Here is a 14,866-nt window from a genome sequence, read left to right as displayed (position 1 = left end):
ACCATTTTTCATTATTAAAGGTCTCTTCATCCCTGAGTGAGCAAGTGGCCCTGACAGTTGTGCATTAGTCTCAAATGACAACAAGCCCCATCAATCTTGCAGGGCACCAAAGAAGAGAACACCTCAGAACCAGCAGGAAATAATTCATAGCATGAAAAATAATAATTAAATCAAATAAATAAATAAATAAATAAATAATAATAATAATAATAATAATAATAATAATAATAATAATAATAATAATATCATCTTCAAAGCGGAAAGCACAACTCAAAAATTCAACTCAGAACACTACCACAAGAGCAGATCATTTACCAATAGAGTGACACTTCCAGTGAGATTCTGGTTAGCATCTTGCTGTATCTTTATGTACCCACATATATGTCTGTAGGTGTGACCCTGCTTCCAGTTTCCTCAGAAGATGGAGAAGTTAGTCTGGTGCTGAAGGAGAGTTGTGGTGCTGAGATTATCATCTCAGTCATGATTTTTAGCCTCTCTCCATGAGAGAGATTTTACACCTAAAATGAGCCTTAATATATACTTATGTCACATTTAGAGCCAGTCCTCTAAAGCACTGAACATAACATATGACATGCTCAGCATTTTCAGCTCCCAGGAAAAAAAGGTAATTATCCTTTCCTAAAGAAAAACAAAGTAATGCTTGCAAAATGGGGTTCTTCATCAGTTACCTGATAACTGCATTGTGGGAGACTCAGCTCAAACCCAGCAGGATTGGTCTTTGTGACCTGCTCTTCCCTCTGGAGTAGATCTAATGCAGAATATGCCAACCAAGACGTGGTTTTTATGTTCTCACAGAACATTGCCAAGCATTCATCTCTCACCTGATACAGCAAATCCAGACAAAAGCACAGTCCCTCTGGAAATGCACAGAATTAGGAGTCTCCACCAGCCTCAAACTAAAGGACTGGATTCTTTGAACAAAATGGGATTGTTTTGAGGAGTTTGTTTCACAGGTTGTGATTCAGCCTTCATGTAATTCTGATTCAAGCCTTGCAGCACTACAGGTACCCAGGAGTAACCAGGCAGTGCCATTTGCAGAGCACATCAATATTTCAGACATAAATCCACAAGTGCCAAACTGAAGCTTCTGTGCCAGCAGCAGAGAATCCCACCTCTAAGGCAGGGAATGCAGCCTTGGGATTTAGGGGCTATCCTGTCAAGATCCTTCTCATTCTGCAGGGTGCAGCTAAAATTCCTGAAAACCCCATAAGAGGGGTTCAACCACATTGAACTTTAACCTGTGTTCTCCCTGAGTATGGAGGTGGTGTTCCCATGTCATTTGAAATAAGAAGCTCCAAAAGGCATCAGAGATGTCTTCTGTACCAACAGGCTCCTGTTGTACACACATCTCATTTTGGAGTGACAAAATGTTTGGTTTAACTCCTCCTTCTTTTTGGAATTGACCTGAGAGATTAAACTAATATGGAAATATCAGTTACACACTTGGAGGTTTCTGTGAGCCTGAAACAGCTGCCACTGTCATCATCAGCTTTTTAAGGAACAACCTAACAGCATCACTTCAGTCATTCTTACAGCTTCAGAGGACAAAATAAAGGTCAGTGGTTCAAAAAAACCTGATGGGGAAAGGTGGAAATCAGGCTGAAAGATCAATATAAATTGAGCTGAAAAGACTGGCTTGGATACAAAGCAAATGTTGGTAAATATCAGCCAGTATTTGCTTAGGAATAGGTTTAATACATTATGCATGCATTCATCATGATAATATTACACCCTAAAATCTGCATTCCTTGCAGAAAGGACACAGGAATACCAGGAGAAACTGCAAACTGAAAAGATTAATCTTTTATATTAGATAATCTGAGATTAAGTAGCTCTGGAAACAAACTAAACCTGTTGCAAGCCAATCTCAAAGGTATTTGTCCATATCACTGAAATTTCCTTCAGCTCTTCAGAAGTAACAATCTAGTTCTGGTGACAACCAGAGCTGATCTGTGTGGTTGTTGGCATGGGAATAAACAACCTATAAACCTACAACCCTTCACTGGCAGCTGTCAAGAACACAAAACAACATGGGAGAAGATACGGCACAAAAAAATGAGTTTCCGAAATATTGAACCACCACTTGTAAAAAATGATTACAAAGTTGAAAAATAGAATATAAAAAACAGATAAACCCCCTGAAACCTCACATTTTAACCAGCTCAAACTCTGATATAATTTTGTAATAGTGTCTCACTTCCCAGGACACAGCCAAATTTTCAGGCTAAATCACCAACTGGTGTAAGCTTTGATTCCTTTAACCTGCTCACAACACTCAGGGCAGCTACAGAAGAGAAAAGAAAAGGCAAACAATGCACCAAGTTGCAGAGAAATTGGTATTTCTGCAGACAGTCTTACAGCAGTAAAGGAAATTTTGCTGTTTCCCTCTTACGCTATAACAGCACCACTGGCAAACGCTGCCAAGAGGATCATGGGGGGCATCAGAGTGGAACTTGCAACAAATATTGCAAATGGAACAACAGCAAACACCTTGTAGCAGCAGGAAAAAAGTGAGCAGGACTGTTTCACTCGGAGATGAAGTAAAACAAGCCATTTATCTGGTGTTTGGAGTGTGACCTGCACTTCGCTTGCAGGAGTGCAAGGGATGCTGAACTGGAAAATAAAACTGAATGCTCAGTTTGGTTCTCTCCCCTCCAGCTAGAAACTGTAGAAAATGGAGGAAAACTGCAGGGAAGGAGAATAAATTTTAGAAGACGTTACCTGCTGTCTATTGAGCTATTGATAAAGGAGATCACCCCAATTGTGGAAAAACACAGGTGAAATTTTGCATGTTGTACATTTTTTGTCGAATGGAAGTCCCACAACACTGAGGGAGCAAAGAGGCAGCCAGGATAAATGTTCTCCTGGCTGCTGGGGGTGGAAGGCATGCACATCCCATGTGCTCTGGGGAGATACAGATGATGTGATGTGTGCTCATTCCCTCCTAGCAAAGGGCAGGAAAACCAAGGTAAAGTCATCTTGCAGTCCCTGGCAGGGCATTCAGCAAGAAAATGCATCTAGGAAATAGCAGTGGGGCTGATGATACATTTATGGGGTTCAGGCCCTGCCTGGGATAGTTTATTTCCACATCTCTTAGTCTAAGTAGAATTTGTGGCTTAAAATTGTTCAGATCTTTTTGTTGGCCTATAAATACCATATTGTTTAAAAAATATTAAAGCATGACTGCTGCCAGAGAACCAATAATAGTGTCTCTTGAGATTTATGTGATACTAAAACACCAAAAAAATCCCAGTCAAAATCCCAAGTCCCATCTCTTACTGAAGAAACATGTACAGGAGGAAATTATTCCTTTCCTGACAGAAACAGGACATGAACTGGACTACCCTGTTATAAAGATGACCTTCTAGTAAGAAGGTTACCTAATATGTTTAGTATTTTTATTGTGATACTAAGGTGTGTTTGAAATTCCCATTTGCAGCCCACAATACTACAGAGTTGTTCTTCCTTCCACGTGGCCCCGAACTGCATTGTAAATTATGGTCATCCCTTCTCCCTGCTACCAAAATTAATTATCTGATAAATAGAGTTAATACACATGGCTGCTCTGCAGCAATCTCTTTGATGGATTTGTGTTTGGGGCACTGCAGATGGCCTTGCCAAGACACAGACACCATAAACATTTTGATTCTGTGACTGGATGAGTCACTGCAGAGAAATCCCTTCACAAGGGGCAGGAGCAGAAGGGCTCTCCACCACTCGTGCTGGGTCTGAGGAGGGACAGCCTCGGGTCTCCAAGCCATGAAGCAAACTGACAGTGCAGCTCTACATGTAAATACCAGCTCCAGCAGCCAAAATATTGCCTTCCAACAGCACTAGAGCCAAAGGTGTCAGAAAGAAATGTGCATGTGCATCAGTGCACAGCCACTTTCCCTCTTTAATGGGCTGGCACACAGGCGGCTGTTCCAGATGCTTTGGATGGCAGAGGACAGAAGGAAAAAAAGGTGTGTGTTTTCCCCACTAAATTAGTGTGTGAGGAAAAAGCAACAGCAATCAATAAGAGAGCCAGTAGCCCAAAATAAAGTGTCTGAACTACCACGAGTTTTCTCAGCATCTCAAATTATGCCAAGTAATTAATGCTGAAAACAGCCTCTGGTGGGCTCTTCTCATTTCAAAAAAGGAATGAGAAGCAAAAAGGTAAAACAAGTGAGAGTTCAATGCTAGAGAGAGACCAAATTCAGGTAGCAAGGCTTCTGTTCTCAACAAAAAAAGACTGGCCCATGATGTGTTTACAACTAACTTAACAACCAAAAAAGAGATTTATTTTTTCTCTTCCTCCATTTAAGTGTTGTGCTGGTCTGTGGAAATGGAGATACTCAGTACAAAGCACAAGTTTGAGTGGAGAAAACAAAATGACATTGTGATTGCCAGTTCCTGCAGACAGACCTCAAGTGATAAAACCACAGCTTGTTCCTTCACCATGGCCAGGGAACAGAGCTGCGCCTTGTCTCACAAAAACAACCAAAGCCACAACTTCACCCCTTCAAATTCCTGCTCCCACTCTGCTTTTCCCCTGAGGAATTACCCCCACCTGTTCCAACCTGAAGCTGCTCCTCAGGAAGCTGAAAATGTAAATGCACCCCTGAAGCAGCAAAGACAAGCAGCAGAAGGAGTCCAAGCTCCATCCCAGCGCTCCCCGTGCGCGCTCTGGAGTCCGGGCACATCCAGCACCGCCTGACAGCCTCCGACACCCGACAGAGGCACAGATCCCTTATCTGCCAGCAGGAAATGAACAGTGCCCCCAATAACTCCAGGTGTCTCTTTCAGCAGATGACAGTGACAATTTAGAGGTTTGTTATGGCAAGTCTTGCAACATTTAATTGCATTTAGACAGACAAATTGGAGGAGTTTCCTCACTGCACTGAGCAGCGTTTCTTACGGAATACAGTTAACAACTCCCTGTTTATTTGCAAATAGGTTTTGCTTCAAGCAGCTGGAAGAAAGTAAAACCTTTTCTGAGGCAGTCAGGGCTGTGGGTTTATCTGCAGATCTAATGGAATTAGGATATAACAATGCAGAGAGACAAAATGCTGCTGTTTATTGTGTAAAAGAAATAAAATCATTCCAAGGTATTTGACTCCCCAACCTTTGGAAAAAAAAATCTGAGTAAGCAATACAGATCAGAGCCTCTCCAATCCAAAATAACCATATAAGCCAAGAGTTAATTTGTTGCCGCCTGTTCGTTTGATGTTTGTTTGATGTTGTTAAGTTCAAGTTGGTTTGCCCCAGTTGCTCCCCTGTTTTCCCTGAATGGTTTGTCCCCAGTTCTCAATCATTGTAAGCCCCTCCCCTTTTTCCAGAGTGTTCCCCATCCATCACCTTTATCCTACCCCCAAGCCCTATCAGTCAATGTAAACCCCACCTTTTGTTCTAGTCCTTTCCCTGCTCATCACCCTTTCCTCGATGCCCCATTGCTTGTACAATTGCCGCCCCTCCCCTGCGTCCTTACCATTGGTCCTTAATATTGTATTCCACTCCCCCAACTTCTCCCTCGCGATCTTCCCATTGGTTGATGTTCTGACCGCCCACTGTCCTTATAACCTGACGCACAGAGGTGCTCGAGGAGTCTCGGCTCAGACCTCTTCCCTGCAGTCCCAGCCCTATCCCTTGTCATCGCTCCCTTGCCCTTATAATAAACTTGTTCCTGGGAATTTGGAAGAAACTGAGTCCTCTCAGATCCTTTCGCCACGACCGCTGACACCCTGAGAGCTACAGAGCCTGGTGTATGTACAGCTCTGGAGGTTCCACGCTGGGAAACATAGTCCCCACGTGGTTCCCCACTCCTGGCACTGCCATCGGCCAACAGCTAGCCAGAACACCAGTGGCCTGAGAGCGGGCGGTGTCAGCTGGCGCCCAACGTGGGGCCTCTCCGCCGTGAGGAGACCCCCGGAGTGGTCGTGTAAACCTTCCCTGTGGATTTACAAAAGACTGTGGGCGGCAGCTACCCCAGTGCAGAGCAGACCCACTTTTGTCGGGTGGCGCTCCTGGGGATCAAGGCGGCAGTCTTCGACGCGCCGAAGATCGCCTTGGTGGTCGTGGACATCTCCTGCAGCTCCTGTCAGGACTGGGTGAGTATTCCCCAGTGGGGGAAAGGGGGGAGTGTGTGGTGGACCCCCTGTGTGGTTGTGGCTCCCTCGGGTGGGGGAGAGTGTGTTGTAACCCAGTCCTGACCCTTATTTTTAGTTCTTTAAGTTTGCATTTGCTGCTAGGGGGTGGTAGGATTGTTGAGCCGGGGGCAGAATGGGGGCGCATATGTCGGCTCAGCAAATGAGAGTTTATTTCCAAGTTGCGGGCATCCTTGAGGGGGGGAACAAAAAGTTTTCAAAAGGGAGGGTTAGACGATTAGTGAGATGGTTGTTCTTGCACTTCCCACATGTAACCCCTGACCAGGTGAATTCGGTGGAGTTTTGGAATTCTGTTGGAATGAAATTAACCGAGCTAGTGAATGAGGGGGACAAATCGGCCTCTAAATTAGTTACACTTTTTATTCTAATTCGGACCGCATTAATAGCAGAAAAGAAAGTGCAAGAGCAGCCGCCCCAATCGTCTCCAGTTTCCCCAGTTTCTCCTCCCCTGTGTTCCTCTCCCCCTGATCCTGAGTTGCGAGAGACCTGCAGAGCGACCTGCAGAGCAAGCTGCCCTGCACAGGGCTCCCCTAAGGGTACTAGGATCCCTGGCTCCCCACGTCTCCTGCAGAACCCTTGCCCTGACAGCCCTGGCCAAGCTGTCAGAGCACCTACCCATTCCCCTGCTTCCCCAGTTGTGAAACCCCTGTTAAATACTTCCCAGGTTCAAAATTCCCCATTGTATGATGTTGTAAATCCCCAGTTTTTACCCCCGGACCCCTGTGCCTCAGTTTCCCCTTCTTCCCATTACTCCCCTATGTTCCCCTATCCTATCTGTGATCCACAAAATGGTTCCCGAAGGGCACAAGATGGCGGGGACCACATGGCTGGGACCTTCTCTTGTGCTCCTTCTTCCCATAATCCCTTCCGTCCTTCCAAGTTCAACCCCTTCCTCCCTAACTCCTCCCCTTCCCCCTACCATAGTTCCTCCCACTACCCCTCGAGAAGTTCCTCCTCCTCAGGGGTGGGTCCTGACAACACCACTCCCCCAAGCCACTCCCTTTCCGGTTACCGCTCCGCCCCTTTACCCCCCTACTCAGTTGGTCCTCCAGTCCCGCCCCTTCCGGCTCCTGGTTCCCACGCTCCCCCTTCCGGTTCCCACGCTCCCCCTTCCGGTTCCCACGCTCCAACATCCGGTTCCCACGCTTTGGGAATCGGGGAAGCTGGGCCTGAGAACCAGAACCCGGAACTGGTAAATATCCCCCTTGCTGCACCAGTGACTTTTCGTGGGAGGGGAGGGCGATCCCGAGAATGGGAAGCCTTCTCATTCCAAACAAAGAGGGAGCTGTGCAAGGCACAGAAGGAGTTTGGGAGGGGTAGCGAGTATTTTAAAGGGTTATTAAAGGCTACCTTCTCAGCAAACGAAATGGTTCCCCATGATCTAAAGGAGTTGTTTTCCTGTCTCCTTTCCTCAGCCGATTTCAGGCTGTGGAAACAGGGATGGAAGAGATCATTGGAAACCATCCTTCCAGAGCTTTTGCACAGTAATGAAACTGCGGATGACGCAGATGGAGTCCCTCTAACTTTGGAACACTTGTGTGGTGAAGGGGATTGGGATAAACCGGAAGAGCAGGCCAGGGTGTTGCCCCGGACTGTGATAAAAAAAATCATGGAAACTGCTGAGAAGGTATTTTATACCTTGCCTGAGGAGGGACCCCAAGTTAATTTGATGAGTATTTACCAGCTCCCAGATGAGCCCTTCAATAAATTTGTTGATAGATTACAGAAGCAGGTAGAAAGACAAGTTGAAAAGGCGGAGCTCCAGGAACAGCTGGTGTTAGAAGTGGCGAAGGCGAACGCCAACGAGCTTTGCCGTCAAATCATCTTCAGCCTGCCGCTCTATCCTACCCCGACGCTGGACACCCTGATTGAAGCATGCACCAAGAAAGCTCCAATGACAGGGATGTCCAGGGCCGTACCACCACCGACATCGAGGAGGATACCAACCGCAGCCGTGACGCAGTCAGTGCCAGCAACACCAGCGCGTCCACCACTGCATTGTTATCGCTGCGGACAACCAGGGCACATGGCTAGGGATTGCCCAGCAGCACACCCTAGCCAAGGGAGCAACTTGGGGGCGAGGGCAAAAGAAGGTTCAATAAAAAAAAACTAGGGGAGCGGCGCGAACCTGCCCCGCGCGATGCTACAAATGGGGCAGGTCTCGCGGGGGAGGGGGGCTCACATTCCCAGGCTTGGACAATCTACCGGACACGACATTTGATAACCGTGAGAGACATCCTTTTTCGGTCCCAGCACTGGACAGTAGTTGCTGTGGACCCACTGGAGGGAAACCGGATGGACAACAGACACGTGTGTAAGTACATCGCCATCGGGGACACAAAGCATACACCCCCAGAAATCGAGATCTCCCCGATCACCTTCCCGGGTGGTCCAGAGGATCTCATTCTTTTGGCGCGCTGCAATCATCCACCATACTTCCTTCCCAAAGGCCACATCATCGCCCAATACATCCCTGTCCCTGAAGGAATCCCAGTAGATGACCATGCACCAGGCATCTACTGGGCAGAGGTGGTGGGAGAAAACAAACCTATAGTTGACTGCAGTGTCAAGCAAGGTGCCGAGTTAATCAACATGAAAGGTCTGCTTGACACGGGGGCAGATGTGACGATCATCCCCGAAAGGAGATGGCCGTCACATTGGGAGTTGCAACCCGTGGCTGGCAAAATACAGGGTATAGGGGGTACCCAATTGGCACAAATCTCCAAGAGCGTAGTGCAAATTATGGGGCCGGATGGGCAATTGGCAAATTTACGCCCATTCGTTGCGGATTTCCAGGTTCCCTTGTGGGGGAGGGACCTAATGTCACAATGGGGGGTAAAAATAGAAATCCCGAAAACCCCTCGGGATTTTTGATAGCGGCCACTGTAGAGCGCCCTTTCCAAAAGTTAGATTGGACCACTGATGAAGCTATTTGGATTGATCAGTGGCCGCTTCGAAAGGACAAATTAAAGGCGCTCAACGAACTCGTGGAGGAGCAACTAGCGAAAGGAAATATAGTTGAGACCACGAGCCCTTGGAATTCCCCGGTCTTTGTCATCCGAAAGCCGGGGAAAGACAAGTGGCGACTCCTCCATGACCTTCGGGCTATTAATAAAGTCATTGTTGACATGGGGCCCCTCCAACCAGGGATGCCTACCCCGACTATGCTCCCCCGAAATTGGAATTTGGCCGTTATTGATATTAAAGATTGCTTTTTCCAGATTCCCCTACACCCTGAAGATGCTCCGCGGTTTGCCTTCTCGGTTCCAACCCTTAACCGAGAAGCCCCAATGAGGAGATTCCACTGGCGGGTATTGCCCCAGGGCATGAAGAACTCACCCACTATCTGCCAGTGGTATGTCGCCTCATTGCTGTCCCCTTTGCGCGCCGAAATGGGGGAGGTCATCATCCATCATTACATGGATGATGTCCTGGTATGCGCCCCCCATGACTATCTACTTACCCAATCGCTTGACCGAGTGGTTAACATTCTAACATCTGCAGGTTTTCAGCTCCAGGAGGACAAGGTTCAGAGGATGCCGCCCTGGAAGTATCTGGGTCTGCGGATTGCTGAGCGGACCATTGTGCCGCAGAAATTGGCTATTAACAGCAATCCGAAGACTTTGGCGGACCTTCATTCACTGTGTGGGACCTTGAACTGGGTCAGGCCTTGGCTGGGCCTCACTACTGAAGACCTAGCCCCCCTCTTCGTGCTTTTGAAGGGGGAGAAGGAGCTTAGTTCTCCCAGGACCCTGACCCCGGAAGCGAAGAAAGCCCTGGAGAAGGTAGAAGATGCCCTGGCTGAGAGACAGGCGCATCGGTATGAACCGACCCTACCATTCGAGTTTATAGTGTTAGGAAAGATGCCACATCTACATGGGATGATTTTCCAATGGGACCAAGGCTCTAAGGATCCCCTCTTGATAATAGAGTGGGTGTTCTTGAGTCATCAAAGGTCCAAAAGTGTCACCCGGCCACAGGAACTGATGGCTCAGCTCATCGGGAGAGCTCGGGCTAGGCTTAGGGAGATGGCCGGGTGTGATTTTGCATGCATTCGATTACCAGTCAGCTTGTCTCGAGACAAAGTGTCCCCAGATAAGCTGACCAAAGAAATGTTCAATCAATTGCTTCGGGAAAATGAGATCCTCCAAATTGCATTTGACAGCTATGAAGGACAAGTCTCCGTCCATGCCCCTGCCCACAAATTTTTCAATTCCAAATTCAATGCAATTCCAAAAGCAGTGCGGAGCAGGAAGCCCCTCAAAGCCTTGACTGTGTTCACTGACGCATCCGGGGCATCTCACAAGTCTGTAGTGACTTGGCGGGATCCCAAGACTCAGCAATGGGAAACAGATGTCAAGTATGTGGAGGGATCTCCACAGGTTGCTGAGTTAGATGCAGTCGTCAGGGCCTTTGAGAGGTTTTCTGAGCCTTTCAATCTAATAACAGATTCGGCTTATGTAGCAGGGGTGGTCGCAAGGGCTGAGCATGCGGCCCTGAAGGAGGTCTCAAACCCAAAGCTGTTTGAGTTGCTTTCTGCATTGATTTACACTGTTTCCCACAGAAAGCAACCTTTTTTTGTAATGCATGTGAGGTCACACACGGACCTCCCTGGCCCGGTGGCCGAAGGGAATCGGATAGCCGATTCCCTCGCCACCCCTGTTTCAATGGCTCAACTCCCCGATCTGTTCCAACAAGCCAAGCTGAGTCACCAAATGTTCCATCAAAATGTGCCTGGTCTGGTCCGCCAATTCCACCTGCGGCGGGATCAGGCCAGAGCCATTGTGGCCACATGCCCACACTGCCAGACCACCGCCATGCCCTCCCTGGGATCGGGAGTCAACCCTCGAGGCCTGGGGAGCTGTGAAGTGTGGCAAATGGATGTGACGCACATCCCCGAGTTTGGTAGGCTTCGGTTTGTACATGTCTCCATCGATACTTTCTCAGGCGCGGTCTTTGCTTCTGCCCACACAGGGGAGAAAGCTGAGCATGTCTGCAAACATCTCATGCAAGCTTTCTCTGTGCTGGGGGTCCCCAAAGAACTCAAAACAGACAACGGCCCAGCATATGCCTCCAGGAAACTGGAGGAATTCCTGCAAGAGTGGGGAGTAGAACACAAAAGAGGCATCCCACACTCCCCCACCGGCCAAGCGGTTGTTGAGCGAGCCCACCAATCGCTCAAACGTGTCTTAGCTCATCAGAAAGGGACGATGAGAGGCTGCACGCCTCAGGAGAGATTATGTAAAGCGTTGTTTACCATCAACTTTTTGAATTGCAGTGACCAGGATCCCAACCCTCCAGTGGCCCGGCACTTCCAGTCCACCAGCAACTACAGGCTACAACATCGCCCTCCAGTGCTGGTCCGAGACCCAGAGACCCAAAAGGTCCTGGGTCCGTTCGATCTGGTGACCTGGGGGCGAGGCTACGCTTGCGTTTCCTCGCCCCAGGGACTAAGGTGGATCCCACAAAAGTGGGTGAAGCCTTATGTCCCAAAACATCCTACCAGGCCACCAGACGAAAAAGAAAAAGAGCGTTGTGTCCATGCAAGCCACCCCGGTGACCCCTGAAAGCGATGAGGAGGAGGAGGATCTCGAATTCCCTTTTCCTTTTAATGAACTGCTCCCCTATTATGTTAAATAAAAGCGTTCATTTTTCGTTTCAGAGAGCCATCCGAAAATGACGGCAGCGAGTCTCGCCCTGAACATCGCACTCCTGGTTCTACTGGTGGCCCAGGCAGCCGCGTGGATTGTGCCCCAACCCAAACAAAATGTTTGGGTAATGTTGGCGAAGTCTCTGCAGAGGGATGAGTTATGTTTGTCCACCGGAGCAGCGGGAAATCCAATGACCACCTGCCTGGTGGGGATCCCATTAAAGCCAGAGGAGTACCCAGAATCCCTGATGGAATTAGTGAAAGAGGCCAACAAAGGTAGGCCAGCTCAGCGAGTGGTCCGCTCCCTTCCATCTTATAAGGTAAAGAAACCCGTCCAGAATCCCCTCCTCCTTTGGAGGGACTGGCAGGCTTACCTGGAGCGGGCCGTCGCTGAGCCTCAAGAATTTGATTTATTAAACTCTTCCCCGGCACCCTTTTGCGTTCAGTTCCGTTACTACCCAGATAATCCTTCCCTATATCCAAAAATGATCCAGGATAACAAAAAATTCCAGGCAGCTGCGTGGTGCAAGAACATCGCACACGTGAAAATGCCTTCCACACTAGATTCTCACCCTCTTAAGCTGCCGAAAGGAATGTTCTTGATATGTGGAGACCGGGCATGGGCTGGCATCCCCTCTCGCCTTCTCGGAGGGCCATGTACCTTAGGCCAGTTGTCCCTGTTTTCCCCCAACACAACCCAAATTGAAAATTGGACACCAAAAAATAATTCGGCTATCAAGAAGCGCAGTCTGGAAAACCTAGACCCGGACTGTGATTCCGAAATCTTTCATTGGAGCAAGCCAAAACGGGTGGCAGTGTCCGTGTTTTTACCATGGTTGGCCGCTGCTCAAGCCCTGGGTGAATTAGGCCAGTTCGAGTGTTGGGTGGTTAAACAGGCCAATTTGACGTCAACTGCGCTAGGCGACCTCCTCGAAGACGAGGAAATAACCAGGCGGGCCACTCTACAAAACCGAGCAGCCATCGATTTCCTGCTGCTCCTCCATAACCATGATTGCAGAGACTTCGAGGGGCTCTGCTGCTTGAACCTTACCAGCCGGAGCCCCGACATTCGGAAGACCATCTCCGAGATGAAGGGCATGATCCACCAGATTCATCAGGAAACCGGCGACTGGGTCACCAACTTGTTCTCAGGATTGGGTGTGTCCGGATGGCTCTCCTCCATTATTCGAACTGTGTTATGGGTTGTTTTTGTCATTTTTATAGTTTTAGCTGCCTTCGCAGTGTTAAAAAGATGTTTAGTTCAGTCCATCTTACATCTTGTATCCCCCCCACCTCAAGTCAATTATGTTACTTCACATCCTCCTCCTCCACCCTCTCCCTCCACAAAATGGTTCACTGTACCCTCTACTCCCCCAGACCTTGCATCTCACTCTTCTTGAAAAAGAAAGGGGGAGATGTTGCCGCCTGTTCGTTTGATGTTTGTTTGATGTTGTTAAGTTCAAGTTGGTTTGCCCCAGTTGCTCCCCTGTTTTCCCTGAATGGTTTGTCCCCAGTTCTCAATCATTGTAAGCCCCTCCCCTTTTTCCAGAGTGTTCCCCATCCATCACCTTTATCCTACCCCCAAGCCCTATCAGTCAATGTAAACCCCACCTTTTGTTCTAGTCCTTTCCCTGCTCATCACCCTTTCCTCGATGCCCCATTGCTTGTACAATTGCCGCCCCTCCCCTGCGTCCTTACCATTGGTCCTTAATATTGTATTCCACTCCCCCAACTTCTCCCTCGCGATCTTCCCATTGGTTGATGTTCTGACCGCCCACTGTCCTTATAACCTGACGCACAGAGGTGCTCGAGGAGTCTCGGCTCAGACCTCTTCCCTGCAGTCCCAGCCCTATCCCTTGTCATCGCTCCCTTGCCCTTATAATAAACTTGTTCCTGGGAATTTGGAAGAAACTGAGTCCTCTCAGATCCTTTCGCCACGACCGCTGACACCCTGAGAGCTACAGAGCCTGGTGTATGTACAGCTCTGGAGGTTCCACGCTGGGAAACATAGTCCCCACGTGGTTCCCCACTCCTGGCACTGCCATCGGCCAACAGCTAGCCAGAACACCAGTGGCCTGAGAGCGGGCGGTGTCATTAATTATTCACAATTCCTTTCAGTCAGTAGGCCAAGTTACAGTCACCCTTCAGGTGTTTGAAGAAACAAAAGGACACAAGAGCAAGTGCTCTGCATTTGGAGGATTTAGGACCACAGGAGTCATAAAATCGCTCTTGCTGCAAAATAGCCAGGAGCCTGACTGACATTTCTGCCATCCCCAGACCCATGGGTGATGTGCAATATCTTCTGCATCTCAGACTTCTGACCTTTTGTCACAGATCAAAGACATTCAAGATATTTTCTTTTGAATTCAGCCCACTGGCAGTTAACCCAGCAGCTCCATGTTCACCAACAAACCACACCCTCAAGTGCAACATCCATCCATTTTATTCCAGGGATGGTGACCCTACCACTTCACTTGGCAGCACATTCCAGTGCTTGCCAGCCCTTACAGTGAGGAAAGTTTTCCTAATATTCAATCTAAACGTCCCCTGGCACAAACTGAGGCCATTTTCTCTGTTCCTGTCACTTGTTACTCGGGAGAAGAGACCCAGCCCCACCTGGTTACAACCTCACTTTAGGAGCTCTCTGAGGTCCCCTGAGCCTCCTTTTCTCCAGGCTAAACACCCCCAGCCACTCCTCTCATGATTTGTGCTTTAGTCCCTTCATCAGCTTTGTTACTCTTCTATAAAAACAATCTTTTATTGTTTCCTATGAAGTTCATAGAAAAAAAAAATACACACATCTGGGTTTTGGGAGCACTGAAAGGTCAGCTACAGTTGAAGTGACTGACATGAAATTTTGTGTTATTACTTTACTCCTCCAGCTGTACAGTAGAGGGCAAATGCTATGATGGCACCTGCATAATGCAGACACACATGTCACAGTGAATCAAAAGCCTTAAAGGAAACCTTTTTTTCAGGGTCACATGTGTTTGAGTATCTCTAATGTAGAACAGAAGAAAGTAAACAGGCATGAACTGCTATATTTCTGATG

The 14,866-nt window shown here is 48.2% G+C and overlaps 2 protein-coding genes across 4 annotated transcripts in view; one reads left to right on the top strand and one right to left on the bottom strand.

Annotated features, from left to right (window-relative positions):
• Positions 1–14,866, bottom strand: part of TAFA1 (TAFA chemokine like family member 1) — a 219,641-nt gene that overhangs the window by 175,382 nt on the left and 29,393 nt on the right. The window lies entirely within an intron of this gene.
• LOC131582326 (endogenous retrovirus group K member 113 Gag polyprotein-like) lies at positions 7,348–9,788 on the top strand. 2 transcript variants are annotated; one of them, XM_058845352.1, is made up of 2 exons: positions 7,348–8,478; positions 9,669–9,788. In XM_058845352.1, exon 1 carries the CDS (start codon positions 7,531–7,533, stop codon positions 8,275–8,277), a length of 747 nt encoding a protein of 248 aa, XP_058701335.1. In that variant the 5' UTR covers positions 7,348–7,530; the 3' UTR covers positions 8,278–8,478; positions 9,669–9,788. The 2 variants fall into 2 exon arrangements, with proteins under 2 accessions (XP_058701335.1, XP_058701334.1); XM_058845351.1 differs by lacking the exon at positions 9,669–9,788 and adding an exon at positions 9,386–9,600.

The sequence above is a fragment of the Poecile atricapillus genome, chromosome 9 (assembly GCF_030490865.1).
Source record: "Poecile atricapillus isolate bPoeAtr1 chromosome 9, bPoeAtr1.hap1, whole genome shotgun sequence".
NCBI classification, from domain to species: domain Eukaryota; kingdom Metazoa; phylum Chordata; class Aves; order Passeriformes; family Paridae; genus Poecile; species Poecile atricapillus.
Note: the sequence above shows the minus strand (reverse complement) of the source record. Positions and strands in the feature narration are given on the sequence as shown.

Coding starts and splice junctions, on each gene's coding strand:
- LOC131582326 (XM_058845352.1), top strand. CDS start 7,531: ATGGTTCCCCATGATCTAAAGGAGTTGTTTTCCTGTCTCCTTTCCTCA.